The 19808-nt window shown below is 43.1% G+C and overlaps 1 protein-coding gene across 3 annotated transcripts in view; it reads right to left on the reverse strand.

Moving 5' to 3' along the window:
- The window catches only part of LOC106801557 (uncharacterized), a 29545-nt gene extending 13340 nt beyond the window's left edge, over positions 1-16205 (reverse strand). Inside the window, exons 1-4 of one of the 3 annotated variants that reach the window (XM_087429238.1) lie at positions 16022-16205; positions 15003-15088; positions 11667-11793; positions 10302-10397 (exon numbers count right to left, since the gene is read on the reverse strand). In XM_087429238.1, coding sequence (XP_087285364.1) covers positions 10302-10397; positions 11667-11793; positions 15003-15035 — 256 coding nt within the window. In that variant the 5' untranslated portion in view covers positions 15036-15088; positions 16022-16205. Of the gene's footprint in view, positions 1-10301; positions 10398-11666; positions 11873-15002; positions 15131-16021 lie in introns of those variants that run through there. The other 2 variants (XM_087429239.1, XM_014786046.2) reach the window with 2 other exon arrangements.
- Positions 16206-19808: the final 3603 nt, after the last annotated feature.

The raw sequence follows: 19808 nt of genomic DNA on the forward strand, positions 1-19808 counted from the left end.
CTGCCAGGGGGAAGAAGATCTAACAAATGACAATCAATAGTCATCTGTGCCTGGTCACCACCCTGACTAGTGCCTGTCATTAGGAACTAGTTCCAGGAACTAGTTCCTGGATTCTCCTCCCTTGGCTCTTAAGTCTTTGAGATTCTATCTTCAAACTTCTTCTCTCCCTAGGTGATTTCATCCACTCCAACACCTCCTACATGAATGACTGTTGAAACTTTTCTCAAAATACTTTACATACGGTGGTATTTCTAACTGCCTGCTAGAATTTCCATTTTAGTATTTTTCTTATATTTCAAATCCAGTCTGTCCAAGTCTGAAGCCGACACATGCTTTTTCAAATCTTTTTTCTATTTTCCCTAGTTCAAAATGACATCATAACCCTACAGTTGTTCTGCCGTTAAGTTCTTAGTTTCATCTCAGAACCTTCTCTCCCCTGCATTCCAAGCCTAGTCACCAAATTCTCTTAATTAAATTCCATCAATGAAATGTCTCTCACAGCCATCACTAAAATCTGCCTAAGTTGAGGGTTTCATTACTCTATAATAACTACTATTGACCCTTTGTTCCTTTGACCCCAGTTTCCTACCCTTTCAGTAACATTTCCCACTGAATTTATCCTTAGAAAAGTCATCTTGTTTATTAGTTTCCTATGGCTGCTCTAACAGAGTTCCACAAACTAGGTAGCTTAAAAAAATGCATTTTATTCTCTTACTATCTGCAGGCCAAAAGTCTGAAATCAGTTTCACTGGGCTGAAACCAAGGTGCTGGTAGGGCTCTAGGGGAGAATCTATTCCCTTCCTTTTTCCAGCCTCTAGAGCTGCATTCCTTGGCTCATGGCCTCCTCCTCCACCTTGGAAGCCAACAGAATGGCATCTTCAAATTTCTCTCTGCTTCCATCATTACACTACCTTCTGCTTTCTGTGTCAAATCTCCCTCTACCTCTCTCATATAAAATTGTGATTACATTTAGGCCCATCTGGATAATCCAAGATAATTTCACCATCTCAAGATCCTTAATTTAATCATATCTGGAAAGTCTCTTTGCTATATTAAAGTAACATTCAAAGGTTTCTTGGTCTTAGTGGAAAAAGAGAAATGCTGGTCTAGAAATTTTGTTTTTGGTAACTCTAATTTTTAAAACTTTTTATTATGGAAAATTTTCAACATATACTAAAGTACAGAGAATTATGCAATGAACCCCTAAGCCAGCTGCAACCACCACCAACACTGTTTCATCTACAAGCCCCATTCCTTCTCCGTCACACAGTGCTAAAGCAAACCCTAAACATAATATCATTTCATCCTTAAATATTTCCAAATGCATTTCTCAAAGATAAGGGCTTTAAAAAAAAACCCAACAAAACGCAAAACATAGCACAACCAATGAAATTAACGCTATTCTCTAATACCATCTTATATACAGGCAGTGTTCTAATATCCCTAATTGCCTCTTACATTTTTTCAGTTACGAAACAATCAAGGTTCACCCACTGCATTTGGTTGATCTTAAATCTCTTTTAATCTATAGGTTATAAATGTAATCTGTAACCTGTTAAAGTCATCTGGCCTATAGAATTTCACATATTCTGGGTGTTACTAATTGCATAGCTGTAGTGTGTTTCACACATGCCTCTACCTCCTATATTTCTGTAAATTAGTAGACAGCCCTAGAGGCCTGATCAGATCCAATTTCAATTACTACATTACATCCAGAGGCAATAATATCTGACTGTTTATTTTTATAAATATGTTACAATTGATAAATAGGTTCAGGTGGTCTCAGCCTGATACATCCTATAAAAAGTTCCCCATCAGTTTTCATCTCATGATTTTAGCAGCTTTTGATAATCACTGCCTAGATCCATTATCTCATTAGGGGTTACAAAATAGTGATACTCTAGTTCTATCATTTTCCTGCATTTATTACCTGGAATCATTCTAATAGAAAATAACTTTCCTTCATAAATTATCTGGTTAGCTTGAGATATGGTTCCTAACGGAAAGACAGGAGTTTTTTTTTTTCTCTCCTGTTATTAACTAGAGTTTAAAATAATGACTTGGTTCTCTACCATCCTCCAAAAGTGACCAATGAAGTTTTTTTTTGTTTAAGTATCAACATGAACTTATGAATTTTAACATATTTCATGTTTGGTTGTTTTTGTCTTTTCTTTTTTAACTCATTGCATTCATTACTCCTTTACATGCTCAAAAATGACCCACTTATGGCTAATCTGAATCCTATCAATCAGCTCCTAATGTGACTCATTTGTCTTGAAGAGTTCTTCCTTTTCTGTAGGACAAAATATTCTGCTCATCTTTAACATTTACTTCCCACATCTAGAATCAGTCATTTTTCCAAGGAACCCCGGCTCCTTGTAATGGAAAAGGGTATTTAGAAATGTAGTCTGGGAACTAGAGGTGTTCATCACTACTGGGTTGGTCATCGTGTCAAGGCCATTTAAAAAGCTAAGATATACTTTTTAAATGGGACTATAAATCATGAGTTCATTCTAACATTTTCAATTCAAATTTAGTATTTTAGCAATTTTACTTAACTTCTTTCATTTTATATTTGCAATCTCTTTTCTTTCACGCTAAAAACGGGATCCTAATGATATTAACAAAACTACTCATTCATTTTTCCTATAATATGTAATTTCAAAATAACAATACCGGTGTTATTGCTAACAACATGAATATTAAAAACAAGTTAAGATTTGTTTGCAATTCTTTTTATCCTCAGGCTATAACCCACTAGAACATTCAGTAAAATTGTTGTTTTTAAAAACACAATTGAAATAATTCTTTTCTGTTCTGGTTAAGCCATTAACTTGAAACACAATGATTTCATTTTGCTTTCAATTTCCTTTTTCGTTTTTACTTAATTTTATAAGACATTTTCATAGTTCCAAGTTCAAAACTATAAAACAAGGTTCCTTCATAGAAAACCTGATTCTATCCCTGTCCTCTTCATCTTTTCTGCTTCCCTCATCTTATAGATAACCATATATAGATCTGTATCACCTTCTTTATTAAAGTGTTCTACATTCCCCTCCCTTCACAATATATTATAGAGATCCACAGAGGAATTTACAAAGGTCTTCATTCCTTTTTTACAGCTACACAGAATTCCCATTGTGTGGATGTACCAGCATTTATTCGACCAGATTTCATTAACAGACAATTTGACTAGGTCTGATTTTTAAATTTTCTATTTTAATACATCTGGAATTTACACTGGTACATGTGAAATCCTCTGTCACATGTATGTCAGGTTAGGGAACACTTCCTAATTCACTTTATGGAGCTAGTATTACCCTGATATGACAAAAACAGTACAAAAAAAAGAAATCTACAGATGATATCTCTCATGAATATAAGTATAAAAATCCTTAACAAAATATTAGCAATAGAATTCAGCAATATATAAAAAGAATTATACACCATGACCAAGTGTATTCATGCCAGTGTTCTAGGGCTGGTTCAATATTTGAAAAGCCAGTATTAATTAATCTACAACATTAACAGGCCAGAAAAGAAAAATCACATGTTCCTATAAATGATATCTAACAAGCCTCTGACAAAATCCAACATCCATTCATGATAAAAACTCCCATAAAAATATCTCAATTTGATAAAGAGCATGTACAAAAACCTATAGCTAACATTATACTTAATGGCGAAAGACTGAATGCTTTCTACATAAGATCGGGAACAAGGCAACAATGTCTGCTCTTATCATTCTTATTCAGTATAGGACTGCAAGTTTAGTCAGTACAATATGGCAAGAAAAAGAAATAAAAGATATACAGATCAGAAAGGAAGAAATAAAACCACCCCTATTTGTAGAAGACAGTACATAGAAAATCCCAAGGAATCTATAAAATATTTCCTAGAACTAATAAGAGAGTTCAGAAAGGTCATAGGATACAAGATAAACATACAAAAATCCATAATATTTCTATATTCTAGCAACAAACATGTGGGTACTGAAATTATAACTACAATGCCATTTATAATTGCTCAAAAAATACTTAGGTGTAAATGTAACAAAACATGTACAGGACTCGTATGCTGAATACTATAAACCACTGAGCAAAGAAATTAAAGAAGAGCTAAATAAATGGAAAGATGTACCATATACATGGATTGGATGATTCAGCTTAGTAAAGATCTCAGTTGTCCCCAAACTGATATACAAGTTTACTGCAATTCCTATCAAAAACTCAGCAAGATTTTTTTGCAGATATAGATAAGATTATTCTGAAATTTATACGGAAAGGCAAAGGAACTAGAATAGCTGAAACAACTTTGAAAAACAAAAATAAACTGGGAGTAATCACTCTACTCAACATCAAGGCCTCTATATAGCTACAGTAATCCACACTGTGTGGTATGGGTGGAGGAATACACATAGATCAGCGGAACAGAATATCGAGAAACAGACACACACAAAGATGCTCAACTGATTTTTGACAAAGCTACAAAAGAATTCAGCGAAGGAAAGACAGCTTCTTCAACAAATAATGCTGGAGCAGCTGAATGTCCATAAGCAAAAAAAATGAATCTTGACCTAACCCCACATCTAATACAAAAATTAACTCAAAAAGGATCATGGATATAAATGTACAATGTAAAACTATAGCACTTTTAGGAAAAAACATGAAAAAAATCTTTAAGATCTAAGGGTATGCAAAGAGTTCTTAGATTTGACAGCAAAAGGACAATTCATAAAAGAAAACATTAATAAATTGGATCCCATCAAAATTAAAACTTTTGTTCTGCAAAAGACCCAGTTAAGAGAACGAAAAGAAACCAAAGACCATGAGAAAATATTTGCAAACCACGTATCCACAAACAACCACTATCTAGAATATATAAAGAATTCTCAGAACTCAAAAGTAAAAAACCAAACAATTCAATCAGAAAATGGACAAAAGACACAAACAGGCATATCACCAAAGAAGATATACAGATGGCAAAACAGCACATGGAAATATGTTCAACATCATGAGACCTTAGGAACATGCAAATTAAAATCACAATGTATATCACCATATACCTATCGGAAGGGCTAAAATATAAACTAGTGACAACATAAAATGTTGGCAATGATGCAGAGAAGCTGCACCCATATGTCGCTACATTGCTGGTAGAATGTAAAATGTTTCCAACCACTCTGGAAAACAATTTGGCTGTGTCTTCAAAAACAAAACATGCAACCACCATATGATCCAGCAATTGCACTGCTGGCCATTTATCACAGAGAAATGAAAACTTATTTTTACAGGAAAACCTGCACACAAATATTTATAGCAGTGTTATTTGTAACTGTCAGAAACTGGAAACAATCCAGATGTCCTTCAACAAGTGAATAGTTATACAAAATATAATATATCCACTTCATGGAATACTACTCAGCAGTCAAAGGAATGAAATACTGATACAGGCAGCTACTTGGATAAATTTGCAGAGAACTATACTAAATGAAAAAAACCACTCCCAAAAGGTTACACACTGTATCATTCCATTTATATAACATTCTTGAAATGACAAAATTCTAGAAATGAATTAGTGGTTACCAGGGGTTAGGGACAAGGGGAGGTGGGGAATAGGGACAGGGAATAAGAGAGAAATGGGTGTGTCTAAATAATGGGTAACAAGAGGGGACCCTTATGGTGACTGAAGGAATTCTGTCTCTTTATCAACATCAATATCTTGGTTGTAATGTTGTACTATAGTTTTGGAACTGGGAAAAAGGACATGAAATCTCTCTGTACTATTTCTTATAATTGCATGTGAATCTACAATTATCTCAAAATAAAAAACTTTTTTAAAAAAGTAAAATTTTCTCTAAAAGTAAAAACCAAATCGATACCATCCTCCAAATCTGATCTCCTTCCAGTGTCACTATCTCAGTGAATGATATCATTGTTCATCCCAGAACAAGCCACAAACCAAGCAAGCATCCTTGACAAATCCATCTCCTTTATCTTCCATATGTAATCCACCTCCAAGTCCTGCTGCTTTTATCTCCCAAATATCTCTGAGGCTGGCTCACTTCCTTCTGTCTCCAACAGCACTAACCTAGCCAAGTCATTCATGCATTCATTAACTGGAAGCCTACTCTGACCAGGCACTGTTTCAGGTACTGGGGAAATGGGAACAAATGAAAAAGACAACCCAGCCTAAGGGAGCTTACAATCCAGAGGAAGAGACAGATAATAACTAAACAGGTACTATTACGCAGTGACAAACACTCTGAGGAAAATAAAGCATGGTGAAGGGATCAAGAATGCAGAGGATGGAGGGCCGAGTTTTAGATGAAGAGTGCCTATTCGAGAAAATGCGAGCTGAGTGTGAGTCACGTGGGCTTGCACCACCAGGAAGAAGCATGGTCCAGGAGAGGGAAAAGCAAATGCGGAGGCCCTGAGGTGGAAGCCTGCTTGGCCTGCCTGATGAACTGCAAGGTGGCCAGCATGATCAGAGTCCTCCAATGAAGGGGAGAGCAGAAGGACGTGAAGGTGAAGAGGTAGCCGGGGCCAGACCATGTAGGCCTCTGAAGGCCACTCTGGATTGTGCTCTAGGTGATGGAAGCCACTAGAGGTTTTGAGCAAGGGAGTGAGATGACCTCATTTATCTTTTACATAGATCATTCTGGCAGCTATAAGGGGAACAGATGTTGGTGGCAAAAAGGTAGGCATAGGGCACACGTAGGGGTCTTTGTCAGGCAGGAAGGGCCAAGAACAAGACTAACTCACACATATTAAACAGGGCTACGGTGCATTTGGGCTCCACTTTCACCTTGTAAGAAATTCACTCTTCAAAACCACTGCATGCTATTTCACTGGGCTGCTAACCCCAACAGCACCTTTGTGCAAATTAGAAAAAGACTCCTGCCCTCTGTGCAGGAGCCCCGGCAAATCTCGGGGAGTGGAAGGCAGCCCCCAAGAGACCCGTCAGCTGACCACCTTGCACAGGTTCAGTCCGCCCTACGTGGTTTCTTGCATAAAAGTAACAAAGGAAGAGAAAAAGACAAGGACAGAAGAACGCTTTTCCACTGGAGGTAACTGTTTACCTACATCATCTCTGGATTTTTAAATTTTAGATTTCAAGAATATTTCCACATTTGGGTGTAAATCAAACTCATGAAATGCACAAGTTGGTTTAATCATATTACTCTTATTCTAACTCTTCCAGAAAAACCCAGCCTCAGCGACTATATTTTGGGTTCATTCCTTAAGCAAAAAACTCAGATGAGTTGCACATCCTCTGAGCCAACTCCTCCCAGCTCTCAATTTAAAACATACACAGCCAGGGATGACACAGCTTGTTTTTCTTTTTGGTTTGTTTTGTTTTTCCTATTTGTGAATCGTTTTGAAGGGAAAATAATTTTCTTAAAGCACATTTGGAGGCAACTAGAGGTTCTAAGAGTCCTATCCTGGGAGTATGAGCTTTTCTGTCACTGGCTGTTCAAAGGGTAGGTTTTGGTTCTGGTCTAGAGTTAATAATCTGAGGTACTTCCAGGTCCCTCACCTGTGCCCACAGGCAAGTGAGCACCCCTTTCCTGGGGAGGGAAAGCTGTTCTGAGGCCACTTTAGTCCAGGCCGATGGGAGACTCACCAGGGGTGCAGGACGCACACAACCACACATGAGCATTCCCAGGACGTCCTATCTTTCATCTTTGAGGAAACAGGAGGTTCACCCCGTTGAGGGAAATGCACACACTGGTCAGCTCTGATGTCCTTACCTCCTTCAGACATCCACTCATACTTGCCCTTCAGGAACGTCTTCCCAAACCCGAGAAGGGGCTAACTGAGGACTCTGACCCCACCACCAGGTGGCCCCAGCATCTCTCTGGACAGCTTTGGACTCCCGTCTTACTTTCTCTTCTGTTTAATCCAACTAATACTCACTTCACCCAGGAAGGGAGACCCACTCACAGATGAGAGGCTCCCGAGGTGAGGGGGAAGGGATCCTTTCTTCTCTTCCTCTGAGCTTTCAGGCCAGACTCAGCCCAACCTAATAGCGGGACTGACACCCCTCCTAACTCTCAACTCTTCCCCGCTGCCTGCATTCTCTCCTTACTCTGTGGTGGCCTCTGCCAGTTTCCACAAAATTAGTGTATTTCTCCCAAATGAGAGTTAAAAAGATAGAAAGATAGACAAGCGTGGATCCCACATCAAAAACTTCAACTTACAGTAGGAAAAAAGCTCCCCCGGTGTGGGGGCTTTGGGGATCGAGACGGCCTGTCCTTCAGCTCCTCTGCTGGGCCCACGTTATGAGGGGCCATTAACTGAGTCGTCTGGACCTGACAACAGCCTCAGACGAGTCCTCCCACTTCCACACCAAGAGGCTCCACGTTGGCTGCAGGTTGATCTTTGCAGAATGTAAACCTGGGCCTGTGGCCAGGCTCCTTGCAGCTCTGCAGGGGCCGTGCCTGGCTCTCAGGCACAGACCAAATCCTGTTGACAGGGCTCCCTCGCCCAGCGGGATCTGGTCCCTGCTCCTCTCCTGCTGACTCTTCTATCCTTCTCCTCGCTCCTGTCTGCACATGCTGGCTTCCTTTCTCTGGACTCTCACACACCCTTTCCAACGCCTGGGATACTCCACATCCTGGGATCCGGCCCTTCCTCAGGGAAGCCTTTGCCGACACTGCCTCCTCCTGTTCTACACTGTCACTGCACTTTGTATCTCATGGTACCTACGAGGTCCTGACTGGAATTTGTCACTCCACACCCTTGTGTGCCCTCAGTCCAGGAACACTTGTCTCCCCACTCGACTGTGGGCTCCACCAGGGTGGACCTGCATCTTTCTGTCCACTGTTGCACCGCCAGTGCCCAGCACGGAACTCACTCTCCGTTTATTACGGGATAAGAAAACAGTGGGTGAGGGCTGGAACCTGGATCCTCCAGAGCCCGAGCCTCCCCAGTTCAACAGCTCTCTGTCCCCAACTTCCACGACAGCCGCCTCTCCCGTTTCTCTCCTCTGATGACTTCTTCTCAGGCTCAGCCACACACTCTTCTTTCTTAACCCACCTCGTAAATGTTGAGGTTTCCTGGGATTCTGTCCTTTGCCCTCTTCCCTCATCTGGTCAGCTCAAGGCTTCAAATGCCACCTTTGCAGCGACGGCTCCCTCACCTCCCTTTTGAGTTCCAACCCCTTATATGTTATACAAGTGTCCACTGGCAATCTCTACCCGAGTATTTCACTCCCATCTCAGATGAACCCATCCCACACCGAACTCGTCCTGTCCCCTTAACAACGGGCCCTCCTGCTCCCCGATGAACCCCACTGCACATGCCTTCATCTGGGCCCCAGTATCGTCTTGCCTACATTATGCATTAATCTCTGGAATGTTCACACCTCCACCTTTGCCTCACTTTAAATCTAAGCCGGACACTGCTTCTAAAGTGACCACTCTTATTAAATTCAATTTCATAAGGACTTCATGAACATATTCTCTGTGAAAAATTAAAACATTACATGTCAATAAAGTCCCCTTGCCTCACGCCCATTCTCCATCCCATTCCAAATGGAACCAGCTAAGCGGTGTTCCCTCAGCCCCGCTCTCTGCGCTTACACACATATTATACATTAGACAAACACCCACGTAATTTTCTTTAGACACAAATGGTGACCTATCATAACAATGCTCCATAACCTGCTTTTGTCCTTACCGCGTCTTGGAGCTCTGGCCACCTCACTGTGCCCTTTGTCCCTGACCGTGGTGCTGTTCGCCAGAGAGGGACATACCACAGCTTCTTAGCTATGCCTTTAGTGAAGGACATTTACCCTGTTCTGATTCAGACCCGTATATTTCCTTGAGGACCACTAATTCTTCTGCTCAAAATCCTTTAATTATTTCCAGTCACCCATGGGACAGTTCACATCTCTAAGAACTGCACCAAAGCAAGTTATAATGCGGTCCCCCCTTAACTTTCTAGTACCGTCTCCTTTCTCATCTCCTCTTTTCCCGTATACATTGAGCTTCAGTCAGAATGAATTATTTGCAACTCGTTAAACACAGCTTGCTGAATGAATACATGAAAATGTAGCCCTCTTCTGATACAACAGGAGAGAATAAAAAAGATTCTGAAAGATTCATTTGTGAAATGATTACCAGAGGAAAAGCGGAAGCTTGTGTGTGGGGCCTTAGCGTCCCCTTCTCCACTACTTCCTGAGGACTGAGAGCCCTGGAGAAACATGCCTGACCAACGTCTCCCAGCCGCACCGTCCACCTACTAAGCAGACTGTTGCTGCAGATATTCCCGGGCACCTCGGCCCCACCCACTCACCTAGAGACGAGCCTCCAGGACTTTCCTTCTCTGCCTTCCAGGGAGCTTCTCCTTGCTGCAACAGGGAGATCACTTCTGGTTTGGAAAATGGGAGTCCTGCTCACAGACAAAAAAAAAACAAGACTTGGTTCTGTTTTCACACAAAGAGGTACCCCAGATCTGAGTGGAAAAGTCAGGGGATGGTGCAAAGAGCTTCTGTGGGGTGCTCTGGTTGTGCCCCCACGATGTGAGGGGGTGTGTTAGGGAAAGGCAAGGGACTTGCAGGACACGATGATGAATAATTAGTTGTACGTTAGGAAATACAATAAACATGCAGCCTTGATTAATAGGGTACCAGTGGCTTTCTGTATAAGATGGAATATGTTAGATGTAGACTGAAATAAAATTTTAAAACATGTATCTATGAGAAGGATTATGTACCAAGTAGCTATTTAAAATGAGAAAACACTATTTGACTCCCTTTGATACACGGCAGTGGTCAGCAAACTACAGGTCATAGGCCAAATCTAGGCCACTGTCTGTTTACGTATGGTCCTTGAGAAAAGAATGGATGGAAAAAAAACAAACAGAATATGTTATAGAGACCATATGTGGCCTACAAAGCCTAAGATGTTTACTACCTGGCCCTTTATAGAAAAAGTTTGCTGACACCTGGAAAAGTCAAATAGCAAAGGCAAGTCAAAAGGAAAGTCAAAAAGGAAAAGTAAGTCCAGAGGTTGAACAAAGCCCTCTGTTGAGAGATGTGCAAACAAGCCACAGAACAATCATTGCAGGGAAATGATGCCTCAACTGAAGACACTTCTAATATGCAACCATATAGAGGGAAGGGAATGATGATCAATACCACCCCCTCCATTCCCATACACGGGGCAGTTCCATGCCTATAAGCAGGAGTATTCTTAATATTTTTAGAGATCCTGTAAGGACAATCAGACAGCAAAACTCAGTGGAAGTTTATTAGACGACCCACAGCTTTCATCCAGAGAAGTGGGTGCTATGTTATCCAGATTTATGAATTGGAAAAGAGAATTGGGAAAGGCAAGGGGTAGGTCAGTGAAGAGGGCTGAGGGAAGCTCTCAGCTGAGAGATGAGCAAACAAATCACAGAACAATCATGGTAGGAAAATGCAGCCTGAACTACGAGAGAATTTTTAATGTGCAGCTGTGCAGACGGTCCCACGCATGAGGCAATTCCATGCCTGTAAGGGGAAAAAAGGTTTTAATATTCATTTATGGAGATCCAATTTGTACAATCCTAAGGCAAAACTCAGCTGAAGTTTCTGATGACCCACTGTTTTTACTGGGGAAGCAGGTTCCAAGTTATTCCAATTTCTGAATTCTGTACCTACAGGGAAAATTTCCTTACCCAATGAGATCAGGTTACTGTAGTTCTCCAGCATCACATCCTGGTACAAGTTTCTCTCGGAAGGACCCAGCTTTCTCCACTCATCCCGAGTGAAAAGCACAGCCACATCCTCGAACGTCACTGACACCTATAATGACAAGCCATCCTATCTCGCCCAGGACCACCCATCACACAGTGAAAGTGGTGGCGGTGGGGAGGTAGAAGGGCTACCATGAAACGCTTTTCATATTATTCTAGGTTCTGAAGGTTCTAGATCATCTGTTTAACGAACAATCAACCAGTGACAAATATAAACTGAGCAGCATGAAGTATGAACCAGGCTCTGTGTTAACCACAATAAGAGATATGTGGAGGTATTAAGGCCATTAGTGGGAGTGTTAATTAGAATAACCTTTCCGATAGCACTTTGATAATACATATTAAAAGTTTTAAAATGTGCACGTTCTTTAACTCACCAATGACTATATTTGTGTTATAATGAATAGTGCACAAAAATGCACAGAGAGGACATTTATCAAGGTGTTAGTAATAGCAAAAAAATGGAAACAACCTAAATAATCACTGATGATGGAGGCTGGGTTAAATAACTTAAGGGACTGTGTGCTCAGTGAAGCTTAAGGACAGTAACAATGAAAAACTGAAACAGCTCTCTCTTACTGAATGCTTTACACGGCGCAGGTACTGTTCTTAGAATTTTATATTAATGTGTCATATAATCTTTATTTAAAATTCACAACAACCCTAAGAAGAAGGTCCAATTATTGTTCCCATTTTACACAGGAGAAAACAAAGTCACAGAGAGGACAAGAAATTCGTCTAAAGTCACACAGCTGGTCAGCGGTAGGGCTGGCATTCCAATCCAGGTGTACGTCCAAGGCTCCCTTCTTAACCACTCTGCAAAACTACCTCTCGAAACCTACCAAATAGAGTTAATAAATAAATGAGACAATCTATTCAATGTACTTAAAAACGTGTCTGGCTCATATTAAAGGTTCAGATGTTAGCTATTATCAAATCAATATAATACTATGAAATCACTAAAATTGATGGTATAAGTCAACACTTGTTGACTTAAAAATATATCCATGATATTAAGTACAAAAAATGGGTTATATATTAGTGTGCATAGCTTGTTCACATTTTTGAAAAAAAACTATATATGTATATACAAAATGATGTTGAGAGATGCATAACAAATGATTGACAGTGATTATCTCCAGATGGTGGGGTTAAGGGCGATTTTACTTTCTTTTGTATATATGAAAAAATACATATACACAAACACATGTATATACAGAGAAGTATATATATACATACATATACATATATCTATGCACATAAATATATACATGTACACACATATATACATATATAAGTGCAAATTTCATTCTGTAAAAGCTTTATCATGATCATGCAATATTTTTATGGTACGAAAAAGCATTAAATTATTTGTATATCAGGGAGAAATGCAAGAAATGATCTTTGCTCTCAAAGAGTTTATAATCCAACTGGCAGGCAAGAAAAAGGCATGAAATAATTTGAACAATAAAGAAAAATATGTAGCTGGACAGGACCGTACGCCATCTCCTAGTTCACTCTTCATATTAGAGATGAGAAACACAGGTCCAGGGCAGTCAAGACCCCAGGTCACATACTTTATTAGTGGCAGAGGCAGGACAATAATTAAAGTTTCCTTTTAACCCAGCACTCGGTATATTCTCTCTCTGTCTTAAACGTCCTGTCACTGAGTTTTACACACAAGTCCATGCAGTACTGACACATGGGCAGCAGGCAAGGTTAGGGAGAATGCTCTATAGGATTCACTCACACAGGGATGGAGAAGATTCTGGGCAAGAGAGCAACTTGGCTCTGCTGGAATGGAATGGGAAAGCCTTAGAAGAAACCACCCCAAATATGCAATGGCAGGCCCTAGCTGTAGCCTCAGGAGACCCAACTCCACCACATTTTGTGGGTCCAAAAGACAACATCACGGTGCAGAAGAGCTCTGGTACCGTGGGCGCGGGGTCTGCCCTGTGTTCTGCAAAATGCACCAGAGGAATGGCCACACGATATCACGAGCATGAACTTAGAGGCCAGACACACTTGGGTTTCAATTCAGGTTACTTGACTTCTTTGAGCCTCAGTTTTCTCATATGTAAAATGGGGATAATAACTGCTAGGCTGTTATGAGAGTGAGAACAAATGTAAAACCCTCAGGACATTCCTCAGCAACATTCACTGTTATTGTTAGATAAGGATGAGTAAAGAAAGGGGGAGTATTTTCTGGGTCCTAGAAACACTGTGGAGCAGCTTTTAGCTATCAACATTAATAGTACTAATACTAGAATAATATCGTTCAGCTACCACAACCACCGCATACTGAACACCTACTATCCGCCTGGCCCTGATCTAAACACTCTCCGTGCACTAATTCACTGATCGTTTCACCTACCCTATAAGGTAGGCACGGCTGTGATTCCCATTTTACAGGTGAGGAAACTTGAGGCACAGAGAGGTGGAGTTATTTGCCCAAGGCCCACAAACGGCAACAGAGGAGACGGGTTCAAACCCAGCCGCCTGTCTCGAGAGCCCCACTTCCTAACCACTGTATACACTGCCTCTCCACTCCGGGATCCCACAAAACCCTCCCTGTGGCTTCCTGAGGAGTCTTCTCTCTGTCCTCGGAGTCAAGAGACCTCCCCGACTGTGTCCCCTCCAACATGGCTCATCTTTGTTCACGCACTGGCTCACCCCGATGGGGTCCCTCCCGCATCCCCACAACATACAGATCAAAATGGCAGGTCAAGAACTCTTTTCAACAGAGTGATAGAAGCAAGGCACACAATCCAAAGTTAAGAGGGAGAAAAAACTGAAACCTATGGGCTGGAGAGGCCTGGGGAAGGTATCATGAGGATTCTCAGGGGTGGAAAGAAAACGGAAAGCATTCTTGCCATGGGGAGGGATCGGGGGGAAACACGGGTGAGCCAAGGAGGCGGGAGGAAGGAACTCTGCCAAGTGTGCGTCTGTGTTTGTTCTGTTCCCAAATGACAGAAGACACGTGGCATCTTACCTGTGGAATTAGTACTCACACAGTGAATTGAGATGAATGAATACAAGAGTGTCTCTTAGGAAAAGAAAAGAGAAACGCTAGACTTGGACTGGGGGAGAGGAGGCAAGCATTCCCTACAGAATCCACCATCCACCAGGGTGGACCAACTCCTCAAAGGGAAAAGGTGTTGCTCCAAATCCTGGAGAGCTGTATTGGGCAGAGAACTTCAGTTGGAGAGTAAAAAAGCCCACATCTGTCCCTAAGACCTGAGACGGCAGTGAACTCACCTGAGACCTTGCTTCCCTCTGTTTAGCAGCCATGTCCTCTTCCTGGGCTCTTCCCAGAGGATGGCCGGAGACTCCAGAAGGCAGGTCTGAGAGAAGAAAAAGGGAGCCAGGAGGAAGCGCCTTCTGCTGTCCACCCCTCAGAATCACAGCTCTGAAATCCTTGCCCCACCTGAGAACGACCCCACGCGCCCTCAGAGAGGGAGGTGAGGAACTGGGAGCAGACAGGACCAGACAAGGGCTCGGCCGTCCTGGTGCGGCCCCAACTCGTCCCTCGCTCAGAGAAAAGGGACCTGGGACTCCAGCAGCAGCAGCAGCAGCGACTCACGGAGCCTCACCGCGTGCCACGCACCGTCTGCATCGGCTGGTCCCGCAGCACAGCTGGCACTGCCAGCAGCCCCACCTTACGGATCGGGAAACTGAGGGCAGAGCGGGAGCGAACGCCGCGGGCCACACAGCCGGGGAGTGCGCCCCAGAGCATCCTCTAGCCTCCCCGCGTCCGGGGGACAACCTGTCTCCACCTCCAGCTCTTCCCACCCAATTTCTCCCCTCCCGTCGAGGAATCGATTTCCAGATTTGAGAGACCACTGCTTCGGAGAGCGGAAACATCAGCTTTCCCGCGGCCGCCGCCTGGAGGAACGGGACAGACACCAGACCCGCGCGCCAGTCCTGACTGCCGAGCGGAGAAGCCGGCAGCTCGCTCCGCGCGTGCACAAACCCTGACGCCGCCGCCCGAGGGACAGCGGCGACGGCCAGACGGATGCACGTTTCTTCAGTTCACCGACGGCCGCCGGCGGAATTCAAGCTCCGGCCGGGCCGGTAGCGCGCTGGGGGCGGCCGGGGCCTGGGGACCAAGTGCCCCGGGCAGGGGACAGACCCGGGCGCCCGGCCCGCGCCCGTCCGCGCGCACAAGGCCCCGTGCGCGCCCCTCGGCCCTGTGCCCGCGCCCGCGCCCGCGCCGGCGCCGCATCCTCCCGAGTCCTCAGTCCGCCCTCCCGCATCCGCCGACCCCCGCCGCTCACCTCACCCAGGCCTCGGGGGTTCCGGGTCCCGTGCCTCCCGGCCGCGCTCCGCAGGACGGCGGCTACCGAACTTCCCCGGCCCGACAGCCGCCTCCGGTCCAGATTCCTCCCAGGGCGACGCCTCTGCGGACCTCAAGCCCCGGATCCCCTCCCTCCCGCGGCAAACCCCGGCGCTCCACGCAGGTCTCGGAGAGGCGGGGCAGAGGCGACTCAGGGACGGCCGCTAATCCCTCTGGGAAATGTAGTCCACGCGTGGACTCGCGGATTCTGGGAAGTGTAGTTCCCGGCGCCTCTCTGCGAGGCGGGGCCCTGTCAAGCCTGTCACGTGCCCAGCTCCCACTTCCGGGCTCGCCGCCGCGCTGTGTGGGCTGCGGGGCGCCGGGTCCCCGGTTCATGCAGAAGGAAAGGGAGGTATCTTGTAGATATGTGTCTGCATAAATGGTAGTAAGGCAAGTAGACAACTGCCAAGGACAAACCTATTTCCCTTTCAGTAGTTCAACAAAAGTGTACTGAGCATCTGGTGTTTGCCGAGCGCTGTTGTAAGCTGTCGGAAATAGGTCCGTGAACAAAGCAGAGGTCATTGCCCTCGAGAACTTTTTTTGGGAAAAGGTAGAGAGCGAAAAATAAGCCATGAATGTAGTTATACAGCATTTTAGAAGGCAGGCGTTATAGGAAAAAGCGGAAGGAGAGCAAGGTCAGTAGCATCTGGGGTAGATGTGGCGGCAGGGTGCAGCACGGAATAGGGTCACGAATAACACCCTGTGTTAATATAGCAGGAAACTAAATCTCGATAAGATAGAATAAGTATCCTTCTGTAAGTTATTGTTCAAGTGTCTTGGCTATAATCAACTCACATGAATAATCATCATGTCACTAAATAAAAATACTGAGTCTGTGATTGGATTCATTGAATCTATAGATTAGTATGATATCTTCACAATATTGATTCTGACTATCCATTACCATGGTATATCGCTCCTTTTATATAGGTCCAGTAACTCTCCATATATTTTCTTCATAGTTGTATTGCATATTTTTGTGAGTTCTACTTGTAGGGATTTTGTATTTTTTTAAGCTATTGTAAAGGGTATCTCTTTTATAATTTCATTTATGTAGTATCAATTTTGTACTTTTGTACAGCTTACTGCCTAAAGTCTGTTATAAATTCTAATGAATTTGTTGTTTTGGATTTTTTATGTAATATCAAATAACACGTGAACAATAGTTTTGTGTTTTTTGTTTATATATTTTCTTTCCTGTAATTGCCATATTGAGTGGTCTATGATTTCTAGTCAAAGTAGAGGGACATCAGCAAAATGGTAGAGTAGAAAGATCTAAACCCTCAAACCCCCTTGGAAACATCAAAAACCAACTAGAAACTAGCTAAAATAACCCTAGAAAAGCTCTGGAAAATAGTAAAAGATGTACAGTTGTTACTGCACAAAGGGCATGATCTGCTTGCTGCGAGACAAAAGCCAATCGTCAAGAGGCAAGATGATGGCAGAGAAAGGGCATTTTATTGCAGCTTGCTAGCAAGAGGGTAGATGGCCAACTAATGTCCAAAAAAACCATGTTAAGGGGGCACAAAATCTTATAGCAGTTATGTAGGCAGGTAGGTTATGGGGGAGGGTTAGGAATGTTGACCCTTGGGTGTTAGAGACTGGGAGTGCCACACCAGATCTTTCAGTTGTCATTGATGATGGCTATCAGCGTAGACTCTCTCTTTGGGGGTCATCACATTCCTAAGGAACTCAAAAGAACAAAGTTATCTTGTTGCCGCTGGGAGGTACATGCACAAGCAGGGGTCATAAACTACAGAGCAGTTAGATCTCCTGGAGGGTGCATGTCCAGCTGGGTTAGTTAGCCAGGTCATTCAAAGTTACAAGAGGGTTTCTTTTCTACAATATGGCTTCCCATATGTCAACCTTGTCTTGAGCTGGTATCACAGCCACCAAACAAAGTAAAAACCACATTTGAAATGTGGGAAATTTTATGGCATTTTTTTTTTGCTTGCCCTTGCTCCTCTCCTTGCCCAGTGCAGCAAGGTCCTGATCTGGATAGGAGGCAGCTGAGTTCCCAATTCCCTCTCTCCAACAGGGAGGGAGCAGAGCAGCCTTTATTTGTAAAGTTCAAGCCTGTCTGGGGGCTGCCAGAAGTACTGGGCTCCATCTTGCCGAAGTTGGATCTAAGGTGAGGAGAAACAGCAAACCCTGCTCATGAAAGTTGTAGTTCGAGTACAGTCCCACAGTCACCTGGGGTGGGAAGTTAAGGGTACAGACATAAGGTAGACGATCTAAGGCCTGGAAGAGAGGCTGGGCAGAGACTCTTTGGGAAATCAAGACATTTAAAAGCAGTTGAAAAAGCAACATAAGGCCCAACCAAGATGCATATTCAGAAAAGACCTAAGAAGGTCTTAAGTTTTCACCTCCATCTGATCCCTAGGCTGAGAGCAAGCCAGCTAATGAGTAAAGGGCTACTGTAGCACAGAACCAGTCTGTAAAGACTGGGAAGGGTGACTAGTTTTTTGTTTTTCTTTCAACAAAACTTTATTTATTTATTTTCATGGTTCACCACCCCCACTCCCCCCCCCCCCCCCCCGCGTGAGGAAGATTGGCGCTGAGCTAACATCTGTTGCCAATCTTCCACTTTTTGCTTGAGGAAGATTGTCCCTAAGCTAACATCTGTGCCAGTCTTCCTCTATTTTGTATGTGGGACGCCAACAAAGCATGGCTTGATGAGCAGTGTGTATGTCCACACTGGGGATCAGAACCCGCAAACCCTGGGCCGCCGAAGCGGAGCACACGAACTTAACCACTGTGCCACCTGGCCGGCCCCAAAACTTAATTTTTTTAGAGCAGTTTTAGGTTCACAGCAAAATTGAGAGAAAGGCACAAAGATTTCCCATATACCTTCTGCTCCAACACATGCATAGCCTCACCTAATTAGCACCATCACTCACCAGAGTGGTACATTTGTTACAATTGATGACCTTACATTGACACATCGTTATCACCCAGAGTCTATAGTTTGCTTTAGGGTTCACTCCTGGTGTTGTACATTCTATAAGTTTGGACAAATGTGTAATGAATGACATGTATCCTCCATTACAGGGTAGTTTCACTGCCCTAAAATCCTTTGTGCTCTGCCTATTCATCCCTCCCTATCCTCTAACCCCTGGCAACCACTGATGTTTTTTTCTGTCTCCATAGTGTTGCCTTTTTCAGAATTCATATAGTTGGAATCATACAGTATGTAGCCTTTTCAGATTGGCTTCTTTCACTTAGTAATATGCATTTAGGGTTCCTCCATGTCTTTTCATGGCTTGATGGCCCATTTCTTTTTAGTGCTAAGTAACATTCCATTGTCTGGATGTACCACAGTTTATTTATCCATTCATCTACTGAAGGACATCTAGGTTGCTTCCAAGTTTTGGCAATTATTAATAAAGCTGCTATAAACACCCATGTGGAGGTTTTTTGTGGAAAACGTTTTCAATTTTTTTGAGCACAGTTGCTGGATTGCATGGTAAGAGCATGTTTATATTTGTAATAAACTGCCAAACTGTCTTCCAAAGTGGCTGTACCATTTTGCATTCCCAGCAGCAATGTATGAGAGTTCCGGTTGCTCCACATTCTTGGCAGCATTTGGCCATTCTAGTAGGTATGTAGAGGTATCTCGTTGTTTTAGTTTACATTTCCCTGATGACATATGATGTGGGGCATCTTTTCATGTCCTTATTTGCCATCTGTATATCTTCTTTAGTGAGGTATCTGTTAAGGCTTTTGGC

Source organism: Ceratotherium simum, chromosome 4 (assembly GCF_057802395.1).
Source record: "Ceratotherium simum simum isolate JZ-2026a chromosome 4, ASM5780239v1, whole genome shotgun sequence".
Taxonomy (NCBI): Eukaryota; Metazoa; Chordata; class Mammalia; order Perissodactyla; family Rhinocerotidae; genus Ceratotherium; species Ceratotherium simum.